Source organism: Eretmochelys imbricata, chromosome 3 (genome assembly GCF_965152235.1).
Source record: "Eretmochelys imbricata isolate rEreImb1 chromosome 3, rEreImb1.hap1, whole genome shotgun sequence".
Taxonomy (NCBI): Eukaryota; Metazoa; Chordata; order Testudines; family Cheloniidae; genus Eretmochelys; species Eretmochelys imbricata.
In genome coordinates this window covers 197,825,830-197,838,491 of record NC_135574.1, presented here as the reverse complement: position 1 = coordinate 197,838,491, position 12,662 = coordinate 197,825,830, and the positions used below count along the sequence as shown (strand labels likewise).

Below are 12,662 nucleotides of genomic sequence, written 5' to 3'. Positions count from 1 at the left end.
TTCATCTAGGACGGGACTAACTTACACAACTATGAAGGAGGAAGAACTGCTAAAATTATGGTTCACTGAAGGATTTTTAAGTCAAGGATTCTACCAAAGTAGTTGGTGACAGCTCAGACATGGACACTTAGATGCTGCCTGTTTCCCCATCCAAATGACTAATTGAGTCTATCCTGTCAAGCTGCTTCTTGGTTATGTTTTCTTGTTTTGTATTCTCTGCTTCATTGGTTGCTGCTTTTGTGTTTATTCACAGTACCGCCATAAATAGCGCAATTAAGGCTACTTAAAAGATTAACATTGTCACCGCAGGCATTGCAGAGGAGAATAAAATCTCCATCACAGTGCATTTTCTCTGGCAGGTACCATGGCAAAGCAAATTCATTGAAGCAGCCATAGTGGTACATACATGTCTCTGGACAGAATAAACATATAACCTCAAAGCTCATAAATACAAAAAAAACCAAACAAACAAACTAAACCTCCCTAGACTTCTATCAAAAGGGTGAGGGGACTGCTGTTTATATGACTCTAGAATGCTGTCTCTGTTGTTGAAGAGATAAATTGTTCCCACTTAAACGTGTTCCATTTTCAAATGTTTCAATGTTCAGTACACTTTGCTATCTCAGAATAACTACCAAATTCTCTCAATTGCTTAGCAACCAATCATTTGAAATCTTGTAGCTTAGTCACAGGGTAGGTATGATGAGCTTTATAGTTGCCACCAAATACCAAAGTGCCATAATGGAAATTAACTAAAAATTGGTCTCTCAGCAATACTAACTGGTAGAATTTGGAGAGAGCTATGAATGGAATAACATAAGCAATTCTTCTATGTTTTTCATTTATAATATTGCTAGGAGATTGAATCTGAGCTTCCAGACAAGCCTGAGGCAGAAGAGAGAAAAAAGTTGAGTTCCAGCCGTAAAATACATTTTCATACAATTCAATTCTAGGTTGTGTATGACTATTCAGTGTGTATGAACTCTTAGTGTATCTATTTTTGCTCTGCTAGATAGAGAAACCTTAAATGTCTGATTAGGTCCACATCCACAATGCATTTTATGAACAGAAGGGATTCTTCAAAAATGATCAGAAAAGAATGGCAGGGAGGCAAAATCACACATTATGATGTGGTTTTAACAATCCCACTTTAAAAAAAGAGCACAGATCTATGTAGACTTTTAAGCAATTCCTTTAAACCACGTCCTCAGCCTACATCCTGTGCCCTTTTCTTTAATGGCTGCCACTACGGAACGTCAGAGTCTATATAGCTAAGAGCATATCAGTGGATTATCAAAATAAATGCACACATTGAATTTGAGAATTATACATAAATCAGATAGTGTACATGTTTTCTCTCCTTTGGCGTTTTTCTAGGAGCAGCACAAGGGAAAGGGAAGCTATCTGCAGAGGCAATGACAGTTGAAAATCCATGTGACACAGAAAACATTTCAAGTAATGATGGTATGGTTGTTTGGTGTTTTAATATCACATAACACAAATCTAGCATGCTGACTAAATACATAGAACTAGTAGAGATGCCTTATCTAAGGCGTGTGTGTGTGAAACTGGCTCCTTTTTTAAAACAAATATTGTGAACTGTCTCTAACGTTTCTTATCCCATTATAAAATTCAAAACATATAAAGATTTTAGTAGCTACCCCCAGGCATCCTAGCTCTTGGGTTTTGCAATTTCAGGTACAATTCCACAGTGATAAGTGCTTTATAAATGCTGATATTTTAGATATACAGATCTAAATATTCAATATTGGCTCATCCAAAGGGCCATTTTCAACAGTTTACTAAGAGAATATGGATGTTGGTTTCCAGCCATTATTAGCTTGCTCACTCTTTTCACTGCTTTAATAATGTGGTGACCATTCCATTCCTTTTATTTCAGATTTTAAAAAAAAAAAAAAAAAAACCTGCATCTTGATTTACTGACACAATAGGAATAAGAGAAAGATGAAAAGATACCTTAGGAAATTCCAAAACCAACAACTTTGTTTCAAAGTTTCAGTTTTGTTTCAATTTCCTGGTCACATCATTTGCAAAAGCCATGCAATTAAAAGCAAGGAAATAAACAGTTAACAACATCACAGATTTTACACCATCCATATAAAGAACATAAGCAAGATACTCTCAAGTAAAAAGAAAGAAATGAATATTTTGTCACAACACAACCTTACTCTGACCATAAATAAATGCACTCCTTCCTTAATAATCTGGGAATATAAATAAAACTATATAAAAAGGATTAAATATTTATTAGAAAATATTTGAAGAAACTAATGATGTTTGCAATTATTGGCTTAATTCAACACCTTTCTTTCATTGGTAATCTGGGAATATAACACACACACAAATCTTTCAGGGAAAAAACGACCACCACCATGAGGTTTCTCTTCTTCCCCTTTTATCCATCTTCTCTATTTAGATTATCAACTGCCACTCCTGACTAGTTGCCCTATAGCAAATAGTTTCATTGCTTGTGAGAGGATGCCCCACCTCCGAGGCACACTAGCATAGCCAATGGCGGCTGTCGTGCTTTCCGTAATATGGGCCATATGCTTGGTTATTCCGAAGCTTTCCCTCTCTCCTCTGACTGGGAATGCATTCACTTCTCCAGCTATGGGAAAATCTTTCTCTAGTAATGTTGAGAGCCACAAAGGAGCCCACTGCTGAGGGGAGAAGTGTTAGTGACTCAGAGGAGTGATCCAAAACCACAAAAATTTAAAGGGACAATTTTGGAGACTCTGTACAGAGAAACATTGTAGGGAAATTCCCATCTTCATTTTTTTTAAAAATCCCTTTCCCATTTGATGTTCACTGAGTTTATGTTCAACCTCAGTGAAATTCTCAACCTGCCCTGTGAGGCTGAGCCTCAGACTTACAAGGTGCTCCTTTTGGTATCTAGAACAAAACACCCTAGGCCCTTAACCTATCCCCTCCGTGACACTTGTAAGGTTATGTTACTGTAGTATGACCCATTGATTGTTTTAGAAGCTCTCCAACCCTGGGTGAAATCCTGGCCCTATTGAAGTCCATGGCAAAATTCCCAATAACTTCAAGGGAACTGGGATAGCACTCTTGCTCTTACAGCAGGGTGTACTAGCCCCACTTCAGGAACAGACTTCAATGAGATTTACAGGTGCTTAGCACTTCTCAGGACTTGCTCTTGCATTTGCATATCCACTGCAACCTCTTTGTCCAGGGGATTGACAAAGCCCACTTCTGGCAGAGAACCTCCAGTCAAGATTTCTGCCTGGAGTGAAATTAATTTACACAGTTTCTGAACTGTGTCCATGCAGGGCTTTGTTTTTCTCACTGGTGGGTATTCTGCACCCCAAGCGAAGTCCTGTGGAGCTCCCCTGTTCTGCACTGTAATCCTTGAGTCCTTGTTGCAACCTTCAGTCTAGCTCTAGGAGGATGGGATGGGACTGTCGTCAAAGCCTGCAGTAAGAAGAAAAGGAGTACTTGTGGCACCTTAGAGACTAACCAATTTATTTGAGCATGAGCTTTCGTGAGCTACAGCTCACTTCATGCATCCGATGAAGTGAGCTGTAGCTCACGAAAGCTCATGCTCAAATAAATTGGTTAGTCTCTAAGGTGCCACAAGTCCTCCTTTTCTTTTTGCGAATACAGACTAACACAGCTGTTACTCTAAAGCCTGCAGTGCTGCTCCGTAATCGCCCAAAGAGGTTGCTGAGAAATGTGAAGTATATCTCCCCATCAGCACCCCCAGCACCCCCCCACCCCTCCCCTACCCACACATCTGAGCAGGATTGCACAGTCCACAGGGAGATGATTGGCTGCTTGTCACAGGAATAAAAATGAAGGCAGGCTTACCGGGTTTTGATGCTTTGGTCTGATATAACTAAACATCCATTTAATTAAAAATGAAATGAATTAAATTTCACAAGTAATTAGTCTAGCGTATGAACTAGGTCTTTTGGTATTCTCAGGAAAACAAGCACATTAAATTGGCTGACATTTTGAAGTTTTGAAAAAGCTGCTACTGCACACGCACAATGGCTCCTTTCCTTAATGGATTTTGATTGTGCATTCCATTTCTGCTATGCAAAAGCCTATTAAGAGTAATCCACAAACCATAGCTAAACACATGTTCCATCATTTCTCCATAATCTGGAGTGGATACTTTTCCTATTACACATTCATTCCTTACACCACAGGAGCTATTACCGCGTCTGCTCTGAATATACACGATGAATCATTCACAAATAACTCATCAAAACCCGACCAGGTGTATTGACATGATATTGACTCAGAAGGAGCTTCACACCCTGCAACATTGAAGCAGGGCATTTTTTCCTTTTTGCTCGGTTTTCAAAACTTTCATTTGGATGCTACGGTTTTCCCAAGAGACTCCAACTGTCAGCAATGGATGCACAAAAATGCCCATACCAAACACTTAAATACTACCGTAAAAATAAATGACAAAAATGGGTTTACCATAAAGAGTCTTGTTAAAACCCACAAAAATAAAGCAGTTCAGAACAAAGGCTGAGAGTGCACACTGAAATCATCCCGTTTTATTTAGGCATAGCTAGGACCTCATGAACAAATCTCCTGTGCCATATGTTCTGTGATTCCTTTGGCACTATACAGAGAGTGAGACAGCCTTCCTTTTGAATTATGCCTTGTTTTTTATATTTAATGAAAAGCGTGTGATGCTTTTTTATTATTTAATGTTACACTGTTTAAACCATTAAAAAATGTGAGATCAGCATTTAATTGCGATGTAATTAGTGATGGGTCCAAATTCTGAAGTTCAGGTCAGAATCCAGACCCAAACTTTTCCCAAAGTTTAAGGTGTTCAAATCCAAGATTTTTGTTTGGGCTATTATAGAGACTTTGAGAAAATTCAGATCTAACCAAAAGTCTGGGGGAAATCTAGATTCAGAGGTTCTCTAATAATGTTGATGTGTATCTTATTACAGAACTGTTCATAATCTACATTAAATAAGGAAACCGTTAAGATGATCTTATATAAGAGAAAGCTACAAAGACTTACAGCAAAGATATTTTAGTGCTCTATTCACTTAGGTTAGGAGCAGCTATTACTTGCCAGGATGAACTTGACTGAAGTTTGACAACCTTATTGTTTTGTTTTCAGCTGAAATGAATAGTCAGGTTGAAAGTATAAATGAACTTTCAGAAATGCAGCCGGAAGATTAACAAATAGGTAAGTCTCCTACGACCAGTGTTTCACTGCAAGTATGCAGATTCTGTTTGGAAAAAAAGATCTGTTGTATTAATGGCCCAAAGGTGTAAACATGACCCAATCACTGTCTAACATTAAGCAGTGTTAAACAATGTCTGGGATTTGGTGTACAGAGACCTCAGCCTGCTTAGTACCATAGCAGACACACCATTAAACACCCTTTTAACCTTTTACTAAAGATACAGAAAAGAAGGAAAAACAGTTAAAGCATTTGAAATGCAAAGCATTAAATAAGGCTTTCATTTTAACAAGATTTCGTGTTCCTTTAGCTGGAGAGAATTTTTAGAAAGAAACACACACACCTTTGTTTGACAGTCCCTTAGATGATATCAAAAATGGCAATAATGGTCTTATTGGGGAAAAGAGCAGACGTTTATTGAGATGAGCTGGAGTTGCTGCTGTTAAAGTCCAGTCCTGTTTCATCCCAGGAGGTAGTTGGGATTCAGCTGGAGCTGGTAGGGAGGGTAATATCATGTGGGTCCATCTCTCTGGCCTGGTCTGGTCAGGACATCCCTCAGGATTAGGATAAAAAAGGTCCAGTGTGCTACCCAATGGGGTGGCAACCATGATGGTAAAGCTGTTCCAGCAGCCTCTCTCTCTTCTTCCATATTCTGCCCACAAAGTCTCTTTCTTTCAGGACCCAAAAAGGGAGTGGTGGATGGAACAGCTCAGGTGCTCATTATTTTGTCCGCCAATTAGGCTAATATTAGACTCACACAATTTGGTTCATTAATTTCCAGTTCCACATCTTCTGTTTTTACTAAGAATGATTTTAACATAATCCTTTAACTACATCATTAGGTCCTTTCATTTAGTTTTTCTGTCTCCTTTTCATACCTTTTCCCATCAATGTTTATTATAATAGATTATTGTGACATGTTATGAATTTTTGCATATTTTTACAGTTGATCTCATGTTTAGGCCCAATTATTACAACAGAGCTAAATACTATGATTAAAATTGGGGTGACCAGATATCCTGATACTATCAGGACCATCCCGATATTCGGAACTTTGTCTTACAGAGGCAACTATTACACCACCACCCTCCCCCCACCCATCTCCTCCCCCCCCCCCCCAAAAAAAAAAAAGGTGTCCCGATTTTTCACACTTGCTATCTGGTCACCTTAATTAGAATATACAGAATTAGAAAAAGCAAAATGGGGGAAAGTATTAATTATGTGACATTAATTGTCACATAAATAATATAATAGCATTCTGCAACTGTAATGTATTTAGACTGTGTATGGTCTCAGATCGACAGAACGCAGATAGCAACAATATTAGCAATGGAAAAGTAACTGAGTGAATGTTTTTTTGTCATTGCTTAGGAAAATGAAAAGCAATTTATACTAATTGGAATTAAGTTCAGTTCTCTGAAATCTGTATTCTGGGAACAACAGGTTTGTGTCATGAGGCTTTTATGCCCTTGGCTCTACAATGCCTAATGTCACTTCTAACTAGACTCCTGTAAAACAAGGCTGAAGTCAGTTGGATGCCTTTTTGAGCTTTACTGTTTTATATACTGAATGATGGTGCCATTGCACAAGTGCACAATTGTTATTGCAGCAGAAATGGAAACGAATAGTTATGTTCATAGACAATAAACAGTCTGACTCCTCAATAAAAATGAGTAATCTGCTAGAGATAAAAAGTCCCTGGCACACCCCAATTACAAAAGAAAATGTTGATCCCTGCTGAAGATTTGCAGTTTCAAAGCATTACTACACACCTCTCCCCCTGTATAGGGCTATTATAAGATTCTAATGTATATAGCAAGATGTGTTATTTATGCTCGTAATGGGATTTCATGTAGCTCAAGACCAAATATAGAAGCTTTACAACAGCAGCAGCTTTGTCACAGAGATTTAAAAAGCAAGGTCTTATTACAGTGTATATCCCTTTGTCCTTGTCAGTATGTTGACAATATGCTGCCATACTGCATGAGAGAGAGAAATATGGCTGATGGATCCCCATTGAAAAGTAGTGAAGCAAAAATAAAAAACATCTTAAGGATTACTTTTGCAGTTCTCCCTTTCTTTTTCACCTTTTCTTAGCTTCTGATTATGCATTCTGTTAAAATGCTTACCATTTAAAAATAGATTAAAAGGCTAAGACCGTCATTGATTTTAAAAATATATTTATCAGCTATAACTGCTTTCACATAAATGGAAAGAAATTTGTCTTTCATACATTGTTTTCTCACTAAAATTAGTACATGCATATGTTTTGGGATGAGATCATTTAAACTCTGCTCTATGAAAGTGAAGCTTGCATTAATAATACAATATTTAGCATTCAACTAATTAATTTTCTCAATTCCAGTGTGAGGTACTGCAGTACTGCTCCCATTTTACAGAGACGAAAACTGAGCCGGAGGGGGGAAGTGACTTGCCCAGTCTCTGTAGTATTTCAATGACAGATCCAGGATTAAAACTAAGGCATGAATTACGTTCAGGTGTTTGCTCAGTCCCCCAAACCATACTGCCGCTCTGCTTTGATTGCAAGCAGCCAGGTCCACACAGTGAAAAATAGATCATCTTGTTAAACTTTAAAGGCTCTGAACTCTCTAGGATCTTTAGGACCAAGCAGATATCTTTGGGACAGTGGTTTACTGTTATTTTAAGAGCGTTCTATACACTATTCCCAAAATGCATATCAAAAATCCCTAAGAACTCTTGCATGATTACTATGCCCTTGATGTCAACAAACATAAGACACATTATTCAGCATTTTGTTTTTAAAAAACGAAAAATATGCTCTAGGAATTATTTGGGAGGAGTTCTGTGGCCATTACTATACAGGATATCAGACTAGATGAGCACCAGGGTCCCTTATAGCCTTGAAATCTATGGAATTTTTGAGTTTCTAATCACTATTACACAATAATGCCAGCCATCAGCACCATTAATGCATACAGCCATAACATCACCGTAGTTGATTCCTGCCCACTTTGTTGTTGCTAGTGCCAAAATCACAGCTGCTTCATGCCTCTTTATTTTAGCCCTGTTTGAGGACTGTGTTATCAAATACTTCCATGGCACCTTGCTTACCTATATGTTTATAAAGTACTGTCCACATATGTGATGCTATAGAAATAATAGTGTCTTATTTTACTGCTGTTACATGCCGCCCATATTTTGCACGTGTGTTTGGCAACAGAGACATGAGGAAACTGTATTAAAAAGACCCAGCTAGCCATTTTGGTCCCTGAAAACTTTTGATTTTGATTAAATGAACTATATCATTTTTTTTCTCCCTATCACAGAGGAACAATATGAGAGAAGAGAACAATGGGGTGAAACGTGAACGGCAGTCATTAGCATTGTATGGCATCATTCTAACTATCGGCAGAAAGCGCATCGAAAGGTGCCCCATGGGATGGGAGGGGAAGGGAGATAAGGGAAAATGAATGTTTGTTTTAATTCCTCTTAATTCTCAATTGCATTTTGTTCTGTAAACCTGTTTTAAAAGAAAAAAAAGCTTCCCTACTTTGGTCATGATGTCCCACTTCAAGCAATCTTTTGCATTGTCCTGGCAGTTACAGCAACTTCTAGGTCCTGGGTAATATTGGAGATGCTTATTCTCTCTCCCCCCCTCCCCCCAACACACACACATACACTCTATCACTAGCCTCTGAATCTCATTTCCCAATGAGGGCACATCATCCAAGCAACTGGTGGGAATGGGATTTTTTTGGATTCTCTGGGATAAATTTGGGGCTTTGGCTTGAGGATGTGGACTGCCACAAAGCATCATAAATCACAGAACACTGTGTATCTTAGGAATTTTAAGAACAGCTGTTCCAAACTATCCCTGTATTAATAGTGAAGTTATAGCACAGTGCCCAGCTCCAGCAACATCAGTCAGGAATTCCTGACTGCAAGTACCAGTGTAAAATATTTAGAGCTTTTAGAACAATGACCCCTGCCACTATGGAGATAGTAAAAGAGCTAGAAGGAGTGTTTCCTAGTGCACAGTAGAATCCAACCTAAGCTTCACACTATAAACTTGGAAATCTGGATGCTTCGGGATGTCGTATTGCTGTATTGCTCACTGGGAGAACGGAGACGTCTGTTGCCCATTGCTGATCTATCTAAATCTTCTGGTCCTAGCACAGCATGTGATGCAAAGTAATGCAGTTAGTGCATCGATTCTGTTCTCTTCTAGTGAATTTGCACTTCTAAAAGTAAATAATTATTTTAAGTGGGTACTTAAAGTACCTGTGGGCAACTAATACTTTGCACAGCCTGTGAGTAATGGAGGATAACAGGCATTCTGCATCCAGCACATCTTTAAATATAGTTTATGGCTTTAACAACTTCACTGTACCTTGTGTCAGCCCTCATTATATTTTCTACTGCATATGCATGATTTTTAAAAATGCAATTAACAGTTATTTCGTTAAGAATGTTTTACCATATGTCATTTGTTCTGCCAGCAAGTGCTGCATTCAGAAAAGAGGGCTTATGTACATTTTTTCAACAGTACTGTAAATTAAATTGATACACGAGACTGAAGGAGCACACAGCATGTGTCCAGGGTCTGATGTTCTGCAAAATATAATGGTGTTAAAAACAACTAGAGCTTTTTTTTTTTTTAAACATTCCGAGATTCTGGTTTTGCTTGAATATGTACGCTCTTTCCCCCAATCCTGAAATGATGACTGACTGGCACGCAAAAAAAAAAAAAAAAAAAAGTTGAGAGGAGACTGAAATGTATTGGCCCTATTCTGATCAATGGATTTGTGCCAAGTGCACACTGATATAACTGTGAGCCCTGTATGTATATAAACAGTTTGACGGCTGCTGGCATTTGCAGGTTGATCGGAAATAATGACGGGACGAACCGGGATCTAAAACAAAACCTGCAGATTTGTCTCTGGGAGTGTGGCCACTAGGAGTGCCTGACATCTTCCAATGAGCTGATTTTATGTGCCTCTAGCATTGGAGCTGCTTGATGACCCCAAGGGGGAGGAGGGCATTGTATGCAGTCACTTCCTGTGGCATTGTTAGGGAACATGGGGTGGGGGCTTCCAAGGCTTTTGGATTTCTGTTTGGAGGCTAGTAGATATTTCTTTTTGAGCATGATCAGCTTTGAAAGAAACTAGGTTTCAGATGTAATTAATCCTGTTAGTGCCTGTTAAAACAGTGCCAGGATTATACTATACTTACTACGTGGGGTCAGAATGCATTTTGGACATCCCTTCCCCTACCCTTAGACGCTTCTATGCCTCTCTCCTTTTCCATTCCTGTTAGCTTGACCGAAGGTATCTTCGGGACCACACCCCTGAATGTTATTTTCCTTCTGTCCCTACATTTGTTTCTGGCTGATTCCAATTGCAGCAGTCAAAGGACCAGCAGCTTGTGTATCTGCATGATGCACATACAGTATGTTTCATTATCAAATGATTTCTCTTTAAATAGCCTGTCATAATAGAACCGATACCGTTTCTGAGGGAAAAAATAAATGTACTGGGTAACAATAATGTTAATCCTCCATTTGTGTGTGTCCTCTTTAAAAAGGCAAAGATTGAAGGGCTCCCTTTGTTTGTAGAGCTAGGGAAACTCCTCCATAAAGCATTTGGAAAGTCAATTGGTGTAAGCGTTCTAAAGCGTGGTGGGAAACTGTGTGGGCCAGATTTTCAGTTTTAAATTGTCACAGCTCCACTGAGTGGGGCTGAGGTAGGGCAATATCCACAAGGCATGGATCTGGTCCTATGTATTTAATTCTGAAGTTGTACATGTATGATTTTCACAGTCTTCCACGTACAACGCTAGAGAACTGCAGGCTGCTGCTAGCTGAGTATCCTCAACATTAGTGAGATTCAGGCTCAGCAAGGAGCAGACAAGGAAGATCAATGCGAGAGACTGATTAAAGAGGGGTGTTCAAAAATATACAGAGAGACAAGACAATCCTTAAACTCCTTGGCAATACTGACTGATATTAAAAATAATTAACTCCACAAATACTTCAGGTTAGAGACTCCTTATAACCAGTGACAGTAATTTCATTGCTACCCTCGTTTAACCTTGGTTCTCTTTAACAGCAGTGATTCTTTGAAGCTGTGAAACTTTTGCCTGAGGACTCTGCAGCAAGTGTGAAGCACAGGCAGGAAGTGTAGAGTAAGAAAATGTATGAGTTGATTAAATCTTAACAGTCCAATTTTCAGTCATGAGTGTGTAGCTTGATTTCCTTGCTTTTTTGTCAATGTGGCTTTGGGGTTGCATCTGTTTAGGATTTTTTAATGAAAAACATTAATAAAACGATGTACGCACAGTTAGGCAATTTGATTCTGAGCTCTTTGGTTATTGCTAGACTGGTTGCACCCTGAATGCAGCCACCTTTGATTTTGCTGGAGAGAGTTGGCTCTGTAGAAGAATAAATATCAGAAATGGATTAATGCCACTATAACAGGAGTTTTGGTTAACAACTAAAATTTTTATCACAGTATGTTCTGTATAGAAAATTGAACCCCTAAATTAGTGGTGTTTGCATCCAAATATTAGAATATGCTTTCACTGTTCCAATTGAAAAAGTGCTTATTCTACAATTAGGAGCATCAATCTATTTTTCCTGCAGCTAGCGATTGCTCTGATGACGGACAAGTTTCCTTTCATACAGGCTTACAAAGGAGATGTCTGAGACACTGTCTGTAATATCGGGTCACATATTATTCACTACAGCTAATTGTAAATCTTTCTATGGCGCGCTGCAAAGCCTGTTTGTGAATTAACACTGTTCTGCTTTATGCATTTGATTGAAAAAGATATTTCTCTATATGCAGTGCATGTCTGCTTTGCTTTTAAAATTACAAAGTTAGCAGAATATGTTGGATATATTTTCTTGGGGAATAGGGGTTTTTATCATACGATTCATCAAGGATTTGCCTTACCCTGACATTTGTGATATAAAGGAAAGTCAGAAAAATGTAATTTTCTTGATCAAAAATATGTTTTTACTTAAATGCAAATAAATGTAGTCTGTTGCTTGCACAATATATGGTATAGTGGCTAAATAGGTTAACACGTCTTTTTTGTTAATCTGAGATTTACATGCTGAATTTCCTTATGAATCTGTTGTTTTTTCCTTTGTCTTTGCCATACATCTGAAAACTTAAACTAATGATGCCTTCATACTACAATGTTTGTTAAAGCAAAATGTTAATAAAAACTTGTTCTGAGGACAAGACTGCACTGCTTGTGTTTTTCTAACTTTGCTGATTATGCAAGTCAATTTTGTGATTAATAATGTTCATTTCAGATTTTGAATCTGGTTGTAACTATGCACTTCAGATTCCTCATTTAAATGTATCTGTCATCGGCTAGTTATTTCTTATAAGAAAACGATAAAGCTGAAGGATTTTTTTTTTTGGAAAACAATCGGCAGTGAAATGAAAGCTTTTCAGCTTAAAGGGG

The 12,662-nt window shown here is 38.3% G+C and overlaps 1 protein-coding gene across 1 annotated transcript in view; it reads left to right on the top strand.

Annotated features, from left to right (window-relative positions):
• MACROD2 (mono-ADP ribosylhydrolase 2) overlaps nt 1–8,536 on the top strand; it is a 1,333,771-nt gene extending 1,325,235 nt beyond the window's left edge. Inside the window, exons 17-19 of the mRNA XM_077812043.1 lie at nt 1,378–1,464; nt 5,138–5,206; nt 8,513–8,536. Coding sequence (XP_077668169.1) covers nt 1,378–1,464; nt 5,138–5,199 — 149 coding nt within the window. The 3' untranslated portion in view covers nt 5,200–5,206; nt 8,513–8,536. The remainder of the gene's footprint in view (nt 1–1,377; nt 1,465–5,137; nt 5,207–8,512) is intronic.
• The last annotated feature ends 4,126 nt before the right edge of the window (nt 8,537–12,662 follow it).